The 20,217-nt window shown below is 28.6% G+C and overlaps 1 protein-coding gene across 2 annotated transcripts; it reads right to left on the minus strand.

The window, feature by feature from the left end:
- Positions 1 to 14,090: 14,090 nt before the first annotated feature.
- On the minus strand, positions 14,091 to 19,955 carry LOC132714798 (E3 ubiquitin-protein ligase TRIM33-like). 2 transcript variants are annotated; one of them, XM_060697725.1, is made up of 3 exons: positions 19,673 to 19,955; positions 14,580 to 15,468; positions 14,091 to 14,262 (listed from the first exon to the last, which is right to left on the minus strand). In XM_060697725.1, exons 2-3 carry the CDS (start codon positions 15,445 to 15,447, stop codon positions 14,159 to 14,161), a joined length of 972 nt encoding a protein of 323 aa, XP_060553708.1. In that variant the 5' UTR covers positions 15,448 to 15,468; positions 19,673 to 19,955; the 3' UTR covers positions 14,091 to 14,158. The 2 variants fall into 2 exon arrangements, with proteins under 2 accessions (XP_060553708.1, XP_060553707.1); XM_060697724.1 differs by lacking the exon at positions 19,673 to 19,955 and adding an exon at positions 19,022 to 19,402 and having other exon boundaries at positions 14,092 to 14,262.
- Between the last annotated feature and the right edge of the window lie 262 nt (positions 19,956 to 20,217).

Here is a 20,217-nt window from a genome sequence, read left to right on the forward strand (position 1 = left end):
GTAAAAGTAATAAATTTAGGGTATCATAACTTGTATAAATATTGCATATGTAATTGAACACAATCTTAAGAAGATCTATACGTATAATAAACAACAGATATGCAATATAATCTACATACTGTTAACACTGTTAGACAAGATGCTTGTGATTTGCATCGACATAATTGTACTCAAAGCTATGTTACTCAATATGACGGCTTAACTTTGTAAAGCAGAACAGTGTAGAGACATGCCTTCATATTAAATAAACTGAACTATTTTACCAACTGTTTAGTTTGCTTTAAGACTTTCAGACTTTCAGTAGTTCAACCTATCATATTCGGGAAAAGATAATAGGTATTCTTTAGCTCGATTCTATTGAAATTGTGTTCCTTTAATTAAATTCAATAACCCTGAGCATGGTTACACCCATCATCTTGATATACTACCTCGTTATTACTGTAGCTACACGTTGTTAGCAACACTACTTACTATTGTCATTCTTCGTAAAAAAATAGTTTATTAATGCTGTGACAACTTAAGTCAGTGCTTGTTAGCGTGAGAGAGGTCGTACAACTAAAGCAAGTATAGATATCAGGGGTAAAAGAAATGCATTTACGCATACAATCATGTGAGCACGCATGATATTTTACGTATTTTTATAGGTAGCTAGAGAGATGGTCCCGGTAATTTCATTATCAAATTAAAACTATCAAATAACATTCCACTTGCACAGGAAAAAATAATCAAGTTTTTGTATACGGAAAGAAAGAAAACAATTAAAAAATGTTAAATAAAAATTGTCCGAGCCAGAGTTAAATTTGCATGCAAGAATAGCGCTAATGCACCTTTCATTCGTAATAATATAACCCTAATCATTCGTAATAATATAACCCTAACTACCATTTTAAGTATTGATAAAATAGCTTCAAATGTTTTGCGAATATAAATTTCTGTTCATGAGATCATATTCGTGTACTTATCATTTACTACAGTTTTGCAAGTATGTGCGTTTTAATATAATGTATTATGAAAACAATACCTGATATGTACACTCAGTTAAATTGTAAATTCCATTAAAACATTTTTGTATTGAACTCTTAAAATTTTGAAAAGTGGTCATGTTTTACAGAATAATAATGATATATGAATAACAAATCATTTATTACCTTAAAAGTTTGGTATACAATTGTTTTAAGATAAGCGAAAAACATAAAGGAAATCGTGATATTTGCAACAGGAGAAAACTATTAAATGCTTGATAACCTAGTATAAGATGATAGGTAATAGCAAGATGAATTATTTTAAGATAGATAGCTATCATGTGATTTTAATGATCGCTATAACATATCCTAACAATTAATGAGTTTCAGATGTTTTGTAAAATTATATAAATCTGCTTACTGCAAGACGAAATCTTGCTTAGAATATATATTACAGTGTTGATGTTGTTTTTTTAATCAAAATGACAACCTTCAAAAATACCTGATTTTGTATTTAACCCTATACCTTTTGACATACATGTTGCTGGAAACGGGTAATTCTATGCTACCTGCTGAACATACTTAAATTTCTCTTTTCTCTCTTTTTGCTGATTAAAAATTAAAACCACATTTAGTAAAACAAATTCCTTCCAAATTTCATGAAACATAACCTCTGTAACAGTAACAAACTTTGACCAATGAGCATTTTCATTGTGAGTTGACTGAGGGGCTTTTGTAATAAAAACAGTTGGATATTTGTCAGAAAAAAATATGTCATATATATGAAAATTGAATTTTAAAAAATTGAAAGCAAATATTATTATACTCTTTGCGTGTTTTGAATATTTTTTATACGATATCTCACAATACTTATTTACAGTTTTGAAAAGAGTAATGTAATATGGTTTACAGAACAACATCCGCAGAAAATGTTTTGCGTCATTCATTTGAATTACAAAAATATGTATGATTAATTAGACAATGACGGAATACCCAATCGGCTCAAGTTGCATGTTTATACCTTTATCGAATATGATAACTTTGAATCCCTTAAACAGAAAGTGACATGTCAGTGTGTATGTTGAATAGATTATCACATAATTCTTTCATTGTTAATTTGGTATAGATTGACATTAGTTTTTTTATTTATTATTGACAATGTAGACAAGATGCTTCCAGTAAAAACACAATCATTTTAACTAGACTTGCAAAGCAATACCAAATAAAAAAAGAATCAAATTTTTAAAAAAATATATCAAAACAGATGTCATTGTCTATAGACATATATGCATGTCTAGTGAAAAAAATACTTTTTTTGAATTTCCGGTCACATGTGGTTGAAACAAAAATCTTTTAAAAAGCAAATAAAGCACGTTTCTCTCCAGAACGAGCCAATCAATAATCAGATTCGTATATCAATCACTGTATCTTATATAATATTGTAACAATAACACAAAGTCAATCACAACAATATTGTTACAAAATTGAACAGGAATTCATGAGTTTGAAGTCGTTCATGACGTAGCTATTCAGGTAACATGTATAAAATCAGTTCAGAATTGTCGGTATAACACATAATATCTGCAATATATAATATCTACAGTTTTAATATGTTGTTACATATTTTTCTGTCATGTGTTGGTAGCTTTTATACACTGTTATACATTGTGTGTCTGTTCCAGTACATTATTTCTAGGTAAACATACACAAACAAAAATTAAATAAAGCTACTTAGTTTGATCATTTTATTACAGTACACTCAAATTAAGAATGATATATGCCCTTGATAGAAAGCTTTAACGTTCATGTGCTGTAGCATATCATTGTAATATTTAACATAACTTACAATATAGTTTTAGATTGCGGCTTAGTGACAAACACTCAAAGCACGATCGATATTTGTGATTGATTGATTATATGAACTCTTATGTTGAGTGTTTCTTTTAAAAGAATCGTATCTTTTATCTTCAAATACAACAACATCAATGTTTATCTGAATATTTCATAACTTAATGCTTTATGCCGGTAATTATATATGTATTTTAAAGACTTCATAACGGTGAATTTCAAAAAAAAAGTTTCAATCAATCATTATACATAGTGTTAAACAAAATTCAATACCATAAAAATATTGATCCTTTGTCTAGGAAAATATATTATTTAAATATGTAATTAAACAGAGAACTATCCCAAAGCCATAATTTGTATTGTCAGTTTACTAAAGCATAATAAATTTTGACATTATAAATACAGACAATAAATGAAAATAAACAAAAAAAAAGAATGAAAATAATAATTATCGAATACTTTCATGGTTAAACTTCAAACACATCGATCACAGCGTTAATGAAGTACAATGTATAAACAACGTTTTAATATTCTATCTGGTACCGTCAATGCGGTAAAAAGTAGACGTATTTCATTAAGCGCATCCTAACATGTATTACTATTGCATATGTAATTGAACACAATGTTAAGAAACCCTTTATGTATAATAAACATCAGACTTGTAAATATAAATTACATACGGTTAAGACTGTTAGACAAGACACTAGTTATATATATGCATCGACAGAATTTTACTCTAGGCTATTTTACTCAATATGACGGCTTAAGTGTGTAGTCCATGTTTGCAGCATTACAGTGCAAAACTATGCCTTTTTCATAAATAGTTCTGAACTAGTTTTTACAAATGTTGCCTATGCTTTCAGACATTCCGGTAGTTTAATGTATATAAGAGCAAACGTTTTTAATAATTAATAGATTGTTTTGATTAAATTTATTACTCTTAGCAATGTTGTCCGATCATCTTGATATATTGTTTCTTTATTACACGTTATTAGAGACACTACCTGATATTGTGATACTTTTTAAAAGAACCGGTTGAATGATGTTGGGACAACTTAAGTTAGTGATAGTTAGCGTGAGAGACGTCGTACAGTTAAAGCAGGTATAGAGCAACGGATAAAAAGAAATGCATAACCGCATACCATCATGCGAGCACTCACTGATGTTTTATGTTTTTTAATAGGTGTTTTAAGGGACAGCATGCTTAAAAAGCCGGCTAAAATGGTGATTTATTATCAATTAAAGTATCAAATGACATGGTACTCGCACGAGAAAAGTATGTTAGTTTTTGATTACGAAAACAAGAGTAGCTAAATGCGTATTTTCCGAACCAGAGTTATATTTGTGTATGCAATAATCGATTTTATTCGTGACATAACAAATGCAGATACCATCGGACTTTAAATACCCGCCCAGCAAGCTTGCGCTTTGAAAGCATCTATATGTCCGATATTTACGAAAGAAGATTGGGTAATTATCTTATACTTATAAGTAAAATATTGATGAAATAAAATGCGCGTAATTTTGTTTTCCATATTTTAACAATGAAAAAAAAAATATTGCAGTGAATCATATGTTTCATATTTTCACTGGTGTTTTCACTTGCTGTTTTCTTCTGAATCCGGCTAATACACATACTTCAATTTTAAGTCTTTTTATAAAGGCAACAACAACAGATGATGGTTTCTGCTATTAAGCTACTAACGGGACAAGCGTATACGAACGGTATACACACGGTAAAAAAAAGAACCTATTTCAAGTTAATGAAAATACTTAAGTTATTTGAAAATTGGTTATTCAAATTTTGAAACATGTTGTTGCATGTTTTAAGTCATTGATTTAATTTAAGAAAAGGTGTATTCAATACAATACGGTTAACATTGAATACTGTGTGATTTCAATATCACATACATTTTACTTCCGGGAAAAATACAGTACCATTTTTACTTTTTATAAATATCCTTTACATCTTAAAAAAATGTTATATTTATAAACTTTGAAGTAACCATTGGAGTGTTGATTGATGTTTTTCCGTATTTGACAAGAGTATAAACCAACATAAAGTCTGTATAAGAAAGAGCATATCATACCGTATTGGTAATTTCTAAGTTTCACTTTAAACGTTTGACGGCAATTATTTATGCTAAAAAATACTTAAGAAATGTTATGTTTAAATCTTCATTAAGCAAATCGTTAGAAACGAACAACGCTAAAAATATTTCATACTTACACATAAGAACTGCACTTGATTCGATCGCCGACTTTCCATGAATCTCCAGATTTTGTACCGGATGTGCTTCCTCTAAACACACTTAAAATACATTATAGGTGACATGTTTAAACAAACGAATATGGTATTCATAGTCCTCCTTATCATTTTCGTAGAAATGAGAATACAGCTATGTCAAATATAAGACTCTTAAACTCAATGAATTATAGGAGGAAAGTACAAAGATTTCGTCCATAATATTTTAAATATATACTGAATTAAAAAACAAAACAATTGTTATCAGAAGTTAGTTCACTGTGCAGATATATTATTTGTCAACTAAGCTCATTATTGTGTGTGCCAAGAAAAATAACCCCACAAACTTAAATGAAAGGAAATGAAACAGATAACTATATTCATTGTGAATTAATTGTGACAAACAAAAATCAGATAATGTTCATATTTGATTGTACATTATTTGTAAAGAACTGTTGTATGTATTTGAGTGGATGGTAAAAAATAATGAAATATCTTTGTTAATTACATTCACATTTGATCGTGGATAAATATTCTTTTCATTCCAGATGTTGTGTTTGCTTTTATTATTACATATGCCGTAACATAATTACATGATTTTGATAAGAACACACGTTTGATATGATAGGCATGTTGTTATCCTAAAGTTATACTGAACAAAATAAAACATATCCTAAATAAATCACTTGACACTTACTGAATATGCAACAAACATACACAATGCTAGCGTCTGATGTATTTTAATCTAAAATCTTGAACATTCTTACCATCTCTTATGAGTGGATAGTAAAATAAATTATTACGTGTATGCAATATATACCTTTAATCATATATAAGAAACTCCTTTTTGGTCAAAAAAACCTAAATACAGTTTATCTTAATTTCAAACATAGATCAGCTTGAACACTCAATACAGAAAGATATGCAAAACAATTTGGTATATTCTTAGAAATAAATTTCAACAGAACAGTATTTGTGAGGTACTTAAAGCCTAATTTGAGTGTGAAGCGTTGCAACGCTTTTAAGTTTTGGGTTATTTTTATAATACGAATTTATATTTTTTGAAAAAAACGGAGCAACGAAATATTTGCAATTTCACAAACAACGTATATGTGTAAACATACATAAAGAAAACAACAACAACAACAACACATCATTATCGAACAATCCAATCATGTCAAACATTTTTTTGAATTCCTTTATTATTACTTATCATTGTAAAACTTCCATTTATAATATTGCACAAACATAGTTTCTTTTTCATATTGCTAGATTTAGCAGCTACAGAAATGTAATACCTTATTCATTCGGAAATTTGAATAATTAAATTGCATTTATGTAATTCATAATTTCCATGGAACTGAATAGCATCCCTTTTGTATACTAAACATGATTTACTGAGATATTCGTATCAAATTGAAGTCCTTTTTAAAACGTGGTTTTACATCAAACCGCTTCATTTTCTTAAATCAAAATGTATAATCAAGATCATGTTTATATTCAATAATACACGTATTAATATGCGTCGCTGTTATGATTTTATAAATCGAAATTACAGCTTTTTTACTAAAAATGTTAAGTTAGAATTCATTTTTTAAATATCGCATTTCTAAGCATCTATGTCATTTTCATAATTTGACATCAATTAATAAACACTTATTTCTTTGGAGATTGTGCTATTAGTAGTAATCGTGTTTCAGATAATGAAAGCGGTGTTTTATAAATCGATTCGCTTAAGAAAAACATGCAGTAGTTTTCTGTTACTCATACAATTGGATTTAAAGGTCAAATTTAACGCTTTGTTTTATTTGAAAATATTAAAGTATGTAATATAAAAAGAAGATTTAAATAAATTGCAAAGTTATAACCCTCCACTCTAAGTCATAAATCACCAGGTAAATGTTCGCATAACACACCGTTTAGTTAAAATTTGTATCGATTACTTCCCTTTGCTTGTGACGTCAGAGATGTACTTTTGAAACGCCGCCATATTGAAACGCTTTATATATGGAACTTTATCAGATAACTTACACTGAATAAAAATTAAACAATATCATGGATTTTTCTGACGACTCTGAGATTTATGATGAAGAGGTAAATGAAAAAGGCCTTATATGTACGAGCCAAGAGCTGTTAGCCGCGTAGAACAAAGTGTGTCCGACTCGGACTCGGAGTTTGAAGACAGTTCCGATGATTCATTTATCGGTAATGTTGACGAGTGGTAATTGTGCTTAGACTTGTTTTTGTTAATGATTAATTTTAATCTTTCCATCTGTTTATCTCTGAAATCCTGTAAATGCCCTTTTTTGTTTTAATTAAAATGCTGGGTATCTGACTACTAGTTATTTATTTTACTTGGATCGAATCAGTTAAATTATTGAGATCGTAATTGATAGCTTTGTTTGTTTTGCCGGGAAATATGTTCTACGTTACAAAACTAAAAATGATGCGAAGTTCCTGCTTGATTTTATCTTTTGTTGTCGTTTTGGTGTTGTTTTAGTGTGCAAACAAGCACTACCTTATGCTCTTTGTAAATATTCTATCACGTAACTTTAGTTTTTCTTCAACTTTTTCGGCCTTGGTTTAAACGTCTTTAAATAGTAAATATTTAAATGTTTCATTAATTTAAATAAATATAGTCTTTACAACGATCAAAACGTTATTATAATTTAAAATTAATCAAACCAGAAAAAGAAACAAGTTTATATACTATTTTCAAAGATGTGAACGTTATCATTATTTAAATGGCATCAAACTAGAACATTTGTATATAGATTTTACAATAACCTGTACATTATTATCATTTATAACTAATCAAATTAGTAAACGTGTATATCGTCTTTACACAAATGTGAACGTTACTACCATTTATACAAAACTAGAAACAAATGTTTATTTCAGTTACAATTTTAAAGATATTGAATATCCTTTAATTTTAATCATGGGATAAAGGAGGGATGATTCAAAATGATGTAACCTTTTGAATTACGCACAGGTAGTTTAAAGTTTGTAAACCATATATTAAAAGAACGGAACATACAATTAATAAGATAAGCTAGATCTATAATATATTCAGTCTACAATCTTGTTAAGTTAAATAAATCCTAATTCTAGATTAAATACACGAAAAAAGTGGGCAAATAAAGCATTTTTAGTTCGATGATGCTATTATTTCAAAGTTGGATGTAATCTGTATGTTGCAATTTTGCAACACCAATATTCCTAATGCGTAGTTACTAGTGTTTCTTGCTACAAAATGTCGTTTTCAGACTGGCGGGAAATCCGTATAATATCTAAGTTATTTCATTGTATCGTTCAAACGATCTTCGGACAATAGGCATAAGTACGTGTAAGTATAGTGACAGTGTGTCGAAAACATTACTTGCGGAATTTTAAAAGAATGTGATATATCTTTGAAACGTTTTAAATAAACAAAAGGTTTCCAACTATGTATAATCTACAACAAAAATGTCATGCATGCAACATATATATATAAATAAGTCCGTATTCTTCTGACATGGCTTCGGCTTATTTTGCCATATATTCATCTATAAAGATACTGCATAGGAAATACGGTTCTGACACCTTTAGGAGCTATGCAGAGTAATAGTAAGCAAATCGCATTATATGACCAGCAATGGATCACAGTGTTTTTCCAACAATACGTCATTGCAATGAAAATAAGTCAAATCAACTTGAACAAAACATGAACACGTTATGACTTTCTTTATGAGAGATACAACTTTCGCAGGGTAGACCACATTGGCCATTTTGTATTGTATGTAGTTTTTTTAGTAAGAATTTGCTGGATGTTTTCAAAATCATGATGGTATTATTTGTATAAGTTAGATATGATGAATTTATTTAACATTCACAACAAACGTTCACTTTAATTTGGATTATCCCTCTTATTACATGAAATTGCTAGTTTGATTTTTTTTCCAGAATTAATAGGTAAGTTTCAAAAATGGAACAAAATAAGGCAACTGATGCATTTATGTTTTATATAACAGTTAATTAAATATGTTTTCGCATTTATCAAAACCGTTAAACTGTTTAAGATGCGTGTTTATTTGATTTGGAACAAATAATGCATTGAAAAGTCTTAGATTACAAAAAACAAAAACAATTTAAGATTGAATATTTAATGCAGACGGAAAACTTACTGTATAAATGCTTACTTTTACTGCAATTGTAGTACAAAGTACACAATTCGAATCGAAAAATACAGAACAGATGCTTATACTACAGAAACACTGTCCATATAGTGTAACTTACACAAACATTTATTATAATCATAAATGAGATTCACAACATATTCCTATTGAGGACAATTACCGAATGACGGAGCAGCATAGTGCACATTATATTGTTTTTTTTTTATCTAAAGAAACTAGAGTTAGTAACTAGAATACATCGCATGTGACACATTTAACCCTCAGTCTGCAAAAAGCTTACGCATGCAAAAATAAACTTTAACATCTAGTCATGAAGGAAGCAAACAACAATCGTTCCAGCATGCAAAGGCTTAACTGTAGTTTGCTGAATATTGTTAATTTTGTCAATGTATTGCATTTTAATAATGTTCATATTTTAAAGGCTCACGATATGATAAAAAGCATAGACAAAATAACAACTATATTACTTTTAAATCAATAGGTAAAGACTGAACAATCAATTAATTACTAGATAATTAAGTTGTCTATACATACTTTCCATCTGAATGGTATTCCAAACGAATTGTGGCCTAATCCCGGTAGAAGATTATTCTGGATAGCCGTCGTCCGACACTAAACCAATAGCTAGATAAAAATTTACTACACGTTCTATTACTTTTCTAACAACTAATTGTGACGGAAATAAATCAACATGTTTTGTCAACATTAATTAAGAAAGTAAAAAAAAAACAACAACACAACAAAAAAAACTAACCCAACTTTTCATTTATGGTAATACATTTGTATGAATCATGAACAATATTTGAATTAAAAGGAAACGATACATGGCAATGCAAGACATGTAGCTTTGTAACATTTTAGATAAAATCGATAATTCATTGAACACAAAATGGGATTGTAACAAGAGTTTTAATTTCGTAAAAATTTAGCAAAAAGCGTAATGACGTTATCGTGATTGAAACGAGGCAATATTGAAATTACTTTTCAAATGTCAACAAACTGACTTCAACAAGCAAGGTGAATATATATACAATAATGATATTTATATTACCTAATGATCCGCTTTACCCATGCTTAATATCTCAAATTCAAAGAATGATCCACTTCGCACATTCTCCTTGAACACATACAATCCAACGCCAGATCTTTTGATATGCCGTAAAACTGTAAAAAAATGTGAAAACACACATATCACTCGCAAACATTTGCAAATCACTGTTTATCATTCTGATTGTTAGTGGTTTTTGTTTTTTTTATTGTGTTTAAAACCATGCATATTCGCTGGTACAGCAAATATCATTACTTATTTAGTATCTATGTTTATGGTAATGCAAACGTTAGTTATTTTAAACGTTTATATAAAGTTCTGATGATTATCTTATTATAATTCACGTTGATTTTAACCTAAATTGCAATGCAAACATAAACATAGTATTTTAAGCAATACCGTGTGTCTATATTTTTCAAAAGCATGTTTATAAGAAAACAAATGGATGTATAAATTTAAAAACGGTATCGCTTTTTTACTTTTTGTGAGTTTATGAAATAAGCCATATATATAATATACATTTTTATATCACTTTTTAAAAATAATTTTACACAATTTCTAAATCAATACATAAATAATTGTGTCAGATTTCAGAAATATTTCATGTTAAATAGAGTCCTTAAAGTGTTATTGCATTTTGTTGAAGAGTTACGTTGTAACATATAAATAATTGATTTGAAAAAAAAATGTCATCAAATACATTAAAGTGGTATACATACATACCTTAGACATTCGCCATCTATATTTAGATTTTGCAAAACCAGTTGTCTGTCGAGTAAATGGCTGCAAATGAAAAACACAATTAATTCGTTAACGAACTTTAATGAACTATTGCTACACTTATATTTAAACAAAGAAAATTATAACATGTGGCATCATTTTATTAATAAACAACTAACCTTTTACGTTATCTAAGATAAGCAACATTTAAATAAAACATACATTTAATTGAATCCTCACGTAACTACCCATTCGCTCTTTTTGTGTTGTTTAGAAGACACCAGATCCGTGTCAATTTAATGTTGTTATATGCAGACAGAATATGGGCTCTTTGTATGAAAACTTGTTTGAATGAACATTTTACATTCATAGATTTTTACGACGATACATCACTTCTTTATCGCCAAAAGTGGCTAGCGTTTAAAAGACCCCAGCATTTTCTAATAGTGGTTAACATGGATGGGTGTTGTTCATATTTAACATTTTTAGCAGGTCAAAACACAAGAAGAGATTTGGTTTAATACTATATATAATACTTTTCAAAAGCATTATGCATTTAACTTCTAAGATTATTCCATCTAATGATCAAATAATCCCTTTTGTTATTACCAAATTATTTACGTGTTGCAGTTAAAGTGTATGCAAAGTCTTAAAGTACATGTAGGCTCAACATCAAATGCATAATATAAAATCCACAAACTTCATCAAAATGATAATTCATGTCAATTATAATAAAATCGATCATTTATTTTTAAATTACCGAATTAAAATGTTTCGTATTTGCACTTTTAAAATGGTATTAGTGAATATATGTAACAGTTTTAGTTCAACACGCATGTTATTCGGTATATTATACCTCAACATGATTGCTATTACTTCTCTTGTTGGTATTAATTTTAAACTATAAATATATAGGATATACATTTTGGATTGAACTTACATATAATTTATCTGAACATGAATTAAATTATAACTATATTGCCTAAATGGTTATGACACATTCATTTTAACATCGATTAATCAATTGAATAAAAAGAAAATTATTTGAAAATTGAATTAATTGTACAATCTTTAAACGCATAAGTATCTAATATACATATTTCCGAAGATCTTTTATGCGGTACATCTGGTGAATAATAAATATTGTTTTTTTTTACATACGTAGCAAAACAGCATTTAAGGCTTATGCATCTCAAGCACATTATGTCCATATTGTTTTATGTTTTTTTAAAAAAATGTCAACATGTAGTTGTTTGACTTGCATACAAAATTCTCATTCCCTAGAATTATACCCGTTGCCAACAAAGTAAATGAAGTAAAAGATGGTCCATACATGTGGCAAATGACTATTTTTTTATTATTGTTGAACTGTAAGGTTTAGATCAACATCATTGATAGCATTCCTGATAACCTTTTGCAATATAACAAGTATAGTTTGGTCATGATAATAGAATGAAATAAAATATTCCACTGACAAGGATAGTCGGGGTCTTATAGAACCTAGCATATTAATAATAATTATGCCCATTTATTCATAGCAATATCATTTCCAAATATGTGCCATTAAGTTCTGTATCATTTATAAAATAAGTTTCACAATTCTATGCCCAAAACCAAGAAGTTAATAACTTAAAACTTATTTTTTTGGAACTAAAATATTTGTAATTTTATATTCTTTATAATTTTGTACCACAAAGACACATAATTCATCATAACCAGAATTTTATATTTAAATGGTGACTTTATAATAAACTAATATTATTTCATTTATTTAACACAAAATTAAAAGGTTGGCGTCAGTTATTGTTAAAATTACCTTAAGAAATGTCATATTATACTGCAATCACAACAAAATAGTTTAAGATGTCACTTAATTTCATCCATCAAGCACATTTTCTGCCTTAAACATTTAAGATATTAAATAACTCACTTGAAGCTTTTTGGGCGCAATGGCCTCTATCGTATGTTCTCTTGTAGACGTTTCTGCCACTTCCTTCTCTATTACAATTACACGTCTCAAGATTAGATAAATCAAAATACTATTGACATAAGAAAACAGTATTATGATGTTAGGTCTATTATTAATTATATTAAAAAAACACCAATGTAAGTAATGCAAATTACAAAGACTTGATATGAAATCTCATATATAGTATCACCCGTGCGTGTTGACTTGAATATATAGCAAACTGAACAATTAAGCATGGATATGAACATTTTTATTAAAGATCGTTTATTAAGTATTTATTAAACATGCCTATCAATCAAAAATTTATATCAAAAGTGTTCGCTAAAAAATGTTAAAAAAACTTACCAAAATCTGTGTGTTTCTGTTTACACTTTGTGCTTGCGCTTGCACACTTTAAAATAAAGACGATATTTAAAATCGAAAAATTGTCCTCTTTCGTCATCTTATTAGAATGATTTCTTTGAATGATCTTGATACAAAATGAATGTATGAGACAATTGTATTTAAAGCATTTTTTAAAGCAATTTTTAATATTTTTCCAAGAACAGCAGAACTAGTGTATAATTATTATAACAAGATCATGAATTCATCTTAGAAAATATTCTGAGACTTATGGAAAAAAAGTAATAATTTAGTTAAAAAAGCCATTATTCTGTGATTTTCGTATCTATGTTAACAGCGCTTACATAGATATCAGGTTGTCCTGTATAGCTAAAAATAGCTCATTGTATCGGCTTATGCATCTTAGGAGTTGGTACATATATATTGAAAATGTACAGCTGTTTACAGAACATCACCTTTATTGCAAATTATTTACGTGTATTTTCCTCAGGGGATTAATATTCTAACATGGATTTTACCAGTAACAACTTCACTGTTAAGAACATGATAGCCCATTCTATGGACAGAACGGAAAATTCTGAGGCGTGGTGTGACTCATATCTTGGCAGTATCCATAAAATGTTCACGTGTCCAGGGAAGCATATTTAATATTTTGTGTTGTGGGCATTTCAATGAGGCCAATAAGTCAATGAGTCATTTTATATTTCTGCGCATTAAAAATATTGTTGCTATAATAACAGTCTATCATTATACATTTTGCTGATGTATGTTCTATTTTTTCGTGTGTTCTGAAAGTTAAAGAGTTTCATGTGTCGTCACTTGAAAATCTCAAAGGAACCGTACACATTAAAGGAAATTTTTAATAAATCGACTGACCTGAGGTAAGGGATCTTGAACTTTTTCTTCATCAGTTGTATTAGCTTGTTTAAATTCTTGTTGATGATGTTCACCTAAAATGCATAATTATAATACTATTATCATAATTATATTTATAACACTACAATAATCTCGTAAATTAATTATCATCATCATCAACGAAAATAGCTGAACAATACGTAGCATTAAACTTTAATACAAAATCGAGGCAATTGCTCATGTTTAAATAAAGAAAATCGTTACAGGTACCAAATGATATTTAAACAATTTTATAAAGTATGTTAAAGTGATGATTTTTCGCAACAGTTACGCATGTAGTTTTTATTTATCTTTCTCTTAATAATATGATATGTATAATAAAAAGACAACAATGGGTTAACACAAAACTTACTCCGTTCAAACGACTGTTCAATGAGCATTCCAATCGCATGGCTTTCTGTTATTGATTGAGCTAGCATTTTGTCTTGCATGAACTTATAGTGGGTCACAATATTCTTGTTTCTAAAACTATCAATGTTCTGCTGCGTTCTTTTCAGTTCTGGCTTTATTTGTAGGGATGCTACAAAGAGGTTATTTGGAGTGTCACATTTTGACTCCAGTACATTGTTTTGTCGTGTCAATTCAGCTATCATATCGTCGATATCCTTCTGCAGATCTTCCATTTTCCTCTTGTCATTCAACATTATGTCATTTGCCTGATTCAGAACCTTCTTTTTCATTTTGTTTATACGCTCAATTACATGATCTGTGAATGCCTCCACGTCACTAACAAATTGCTCATAGAACTCGATAAGCTGTTTTCGGTTGCTCTTTATCAATGATAGACTGTCTTCAGCCTCTTTCATGCATTTATTCATCTCCTTTCTAAGATTTCTATATTCTGGACTGTTATCATATGCAGCAGCTTTGTTACGAACTAGTTCTAACTTGCACCCATTATGATATACAATTATGCATTCTGCACAGCCAACTTGGTCGTGCTTTGGACAATAAAATTTCACAAATTCCCCATTGTGCTCTTTGCATGTTTCGTACGTATCACCAACCGTTACCTTTACCGAACTCGAATCATCGACTGATACTAAGGAATGATTTGTATTGCTTTTACGTCCTTTGTGTTTCACAAAACATGAATTGCAAATGTTGACTCCACATTCTACGCAAAACCCATCTGCATTACTTGTTATATCATAATCTTCACATAAACTACACAGTTTGGCATTTTTGTCTTTCGTCACTTTTTGACCAGGAACTTCCATAATTTTGTAACAGCACCTTACCTATAAGTCATGAAATATAAAGTAGTTTTCATTTATAGTTCATCTTACAATAACTTTACATATAGTGTATACTGTGTATATCAATTGTTATCTGTATATACAAACATACCTTTATGATAACTTATCACTAATATTTCATGTTTATTGTTAACACTCTTTAAGACTGTCATAAAAGTAGCGTAAATGCTTGAGGAATACCTCTATATAAGCCGCTGATCCTGTAAGTATATGATTATATGATCACAAGAAGAAGTCTTAAATAACTGCTACAATAAAAATGCCATTAAATTTCAAAATTCGTTCGTCTTTGCTTGAATATGCTAACCAGCTATTTTTACTATCATAATTAATTATATTAAAAAGGAGAAACTTACTTAGCTCTATACAATGATATGATATAAAACATGTTTTGATAATGTAGCTTGGAAACCTATTAAATAGTTTCCTGTATACACATAGTATTAAGCGTTTGTTTTGAGTTCATATTTAGTAAAACACAATAGATTTGTGTAAAATATAAGTGTATATTTGAATTTACAGCATTGTCATCATATGAAACAATGTTATTTGTTAGTAAAGGTAAAGGTATGCCTTAAAATACTTGATTACGCATTTTGTGAAATATAACAAAAATGCGAAATTTTGTACAGTTTTCATTTTTAACAGTTCTGAAATCAAATATATTCCATACAAGAATATTCCTTTACCTGACACATTGATTCTTAAAATGTACAATAAAGGTTTATGCAGAGATTGGTTTGTACTGATTATTACACATACAATTCAAGGAGATTATGTAATGGAGGGGCCGAGTGTTTTTCCATTGTTGAAAAATATTGGAGACAAGGTATATGCTACTTTACATATAATTCTTCAGTCTATGATCAATATCTTTCGAATATTATATCTACTGGATCCCCTTTAGGTATTTATTTTATTAAACTGCACATTGCTTAGTGGGAAGGGGTACGTCGCAACAACTCTGTAGGTTTTATATTGAAAATGTAGTAATTACTTCGGAAGATTATCCCAATGAAATGGAATAACATATTGAATGACATTTGTCTAATAAATAGTAACACCTAAAAGCTTGTACCCTACTTAAAGAACATGCTGGATATTTATATTTAATAGTTATGTTGAAACGCATCCGCAAACATGTATCAAATTGAAATACGTATTCGTACTACAGTAAACGGTGAATTACAAATGTATATTGAATAATTCGAAAATGTTATGATTAAAAAGATAACAAAAGTAAAGCGTTATAAGGAAAAATAGAACACAATATTATCACGTTTTCATTGTAGTGCGGGAAAAAAGAGGCACTTAAACAACACGTACAACAACCTCCCGAAACCTGTGCAAACCAACGAAATTAACTTTATACCCATCATTGCGGTGTTACTTTAACTATAATATTTTATTCAAGATATGTTCCATAAGAATAAAACATTGGCAATATTGGTGAATATGTACGCTCAATTAACGATGTTTGATAATCATGCATGAGTCTCTTTCTAATTTTAAATTAATTTTGAAAATCCAATCAATCTGGTGATTATGATATAACACCGAGTGAATATTCTTTTAACACATGTTATTGCTCAATACTGTTTGGACTAATAAGTTTGCAGATGTGTTTAGTTCATATTGTAATCAAAAATACATTTAATTATTTAAAAAGATCAGTCACAGTAACGATGAATGAAATCCTTTATTAATTAGTATACAGTGCACAATATCCGTTATTTCTTTTATTGCAAAATAAACAATATTGATCATTAATAATTTACATATACTTTTTTCTTTGTTGTTATTAATTGATTCTCGTACTTAAAACATTATTGTATCTGTATTCGGTATAAAATCAATATACGATTATGAAATATCTATACATTGATATCTATGTAAAATGACTTTTTTCTTTCTTTTATATGTTTTTCTGTCTAGTAAAAGTGATATTTGTTAGATCTGAATACAAAACTTTCATATTTCAACGTTAATTTTTGAAGAAGTCTACATAATGACAGTCATCTAGACTGACATATATTGTTAAATCTTCTCTCTAAGGTGGTTTTAAGTGTCGTTTAAATCTTTAATGACTGAGCGAAAAAATAGTATCGTATGATTGTTTCACTTTGCATTTCGAAATCAGATATATGTTAAACATATAATATATTGTCTTACCTGTCACAAATTTCGTTAACCATTCATTATTAAAAGCAAAACTAATATATGTGTATACAAAATGACTGACAAGAATAAATCTTAATAGGAAAGTTATCTTTACATATTGATATTTTTAGAAAAAAAAACTGCATTGAATATTGTCTGATTTATGAATAAAGTATATTTCGTTAATAAACTATTTATTTCATTATGCTTTCGACAAGTAGTTATTTTATGAGTTTTAGACTATGTCTCATAAAACTTCCGCGTTGATTTACTATTATAAAATATATTTTCATTAAAAGTATATATCTCTGTGTATTCCATTTGTGATTTTAAAACTACAATTTTAGAGATTGTAAAAACACAGATGTAACAATTTATTATCAAAGATACCAGTGTGTATAGATATCTAATATAACAACAACCTTAGATTTGAGTTACCTGTCACAATCTTCAAAATCATTCAAACACTATGTAATATATTTGCATAGATAAAATGACTGACGACACTAGTTTTATTCTTATTAAACTATCGTTATCTGAAACCAACCATTATATTTCTTTTTTTATAAATTAAATCAACATTATGTATTTATTTCAAAACATTGAAACTATTTTAGTAAAAATTATAAAAATTAAAAGGACATTTTTTAGTTGATCGGTTTTCACACGCTTGAAACTTATAATAGTTTGTGTGTGTGTGTCATACCAAAATATGTCATGTAACTAGACTTGTATTATCTTTTGATTATCTTAAACTTGCACGATGTTTGCATAAATACGTTTAAAAATAATGATGTTAATTGAGCAGTTTAATGTATGTGTTAGTTATATATGCAATGAAGCATAAGAGTTAATCAAATTCCTTAAAAAATACGTGTCTCAAAGACTTATATATTCACTAATATAGTTAAATATTAGTGGTGTAGTACCAATGGTAAAAAACGGTCTTGTGTATTATTATAAACTATTATATTGATGCATAAGAACAGTTTTTCTTTAAACTTCCGGGTTGATAAAAATGTTATGTTTAGACGTTTATATTGTTAACATCTGTGCGTGTATGTGATTTTAATAAAAAAAAATGTTATAACTTAGATGTTTAGAATGTGAAACTGTATTGAACAGAAACAAAATACTATAATTGATTTGGTAACTGATTCTATAAGATATATTCATAATCATATGTCATCCAATTGAATAAAAAACAACATGTAACAGGTATTACAATAACAAAATTATCCTCAGTACTTTCTCAGTATATAAACATACATACAATATCATATTGAAACTAAGACTACTACGCAGGACGAATCGTTACAGAGCTTATGAAAAACATAAAGCAAACACTAATTTAAATCAATATAAAAGTTCTTACCTGTCGCTTTATAAGCTTTAAATACCTGTTTTATACAACGAGTTGTCTGTGTTAACAAATATACATCTACTTTATACGCTGGATGAATATCACTGATATACTTTAAGCTTTTACAGCGAATGTTTATAAAAATCGATTTTAAACTTGGCTAATCTTTCTTTCGTTTTTAAACGATACACACAGTTTATTTGAAAAGACAAAAACTCTTTGAAGACAATGTAGTTTCGTCCTGTTGTTATCCTAAACTGATTAGTTTGTGTTATGAAGAAACGTCTGATAAACTAATACATAATGGAAATCGTATTACCGCATACTATTTAATCATCGGTGAATGGTTGTTATATTTTGTGAATGTGTATGTGATCAATAAAGTTTTTAATGTACAGTATAGTATTGATTAAACTATTTGAAGTTTATTATATCTTCTATTAAACTTCTTGAATGATTAACTATAATATATTCTAGTTAATAGTAAATGCCTATTTTAAACCATCGTTCATCCCTCATATATATAAATAAAAAAAAAACGATAATTAATTTCAGTTTTCAATTAGTACATCATGAATGCAATATCATATTGATTCTTTCGATTACTTTGCTGTGTGAAGAACTGAAGACACGGCTTATTTTATTCATGTAGAAAATTCTTACCCGATCCTATAGATTCAACAAACAAAACAGGTAAACAAATTCACACACAATAAGCGATCCGTATAGAAAACAAATATTCCCCAAGCCTATCTTACTCTCAAAATCGATTTTAAACGTCGATAAACCTTCTTTCAATTTAAAACCTTTACACACATTTATCACATGTACAACGTTGATTTTCGTCTGAATTCATCTCCACATTAGTTAGTAAACGTCGCTAAATAGATATATTCTTAATATTTTGGTGTGCTTATGTAAACCATAGACATGTTATATAAATTGTTGAAGTATCGCTGAAATATAAATGTTATGTGTGTCGATATTTTCATTCCTCAACGTATCTTATAAGTTTTAAACATTGTGTTATCTCAATACACAACTTTTCTTAATATTTAAACGTTCATTTGACAGTGATTGTGAATGACACATGCGACGTTTAACATTGATCTTAAAACTAAATAAATAAACACCAAAAAGTACTGAAGTCAAATATTGAATCCTTAAAATCTCTTCGCATTGCAAAGTTATAGATGCGCTTCTAGAAA

The sequence above is a fragment of the Ruditapes philippinarum genome, unplaced genomic scaffold, assembly GCF_026571515.1.
Source record: "Ruditapes philippinarum isolate M1 unplaced genomic scaffold, ASM2657151v2 ctg3665_1_1_1_1, whole genome shotgun sequence".
Lineage (NCBI taxonomy): Eukaryota > Metazoa > Mollusca > Bivalvia > Venerida > Veneridae > Ruditapes > Ruditapes philippinarum.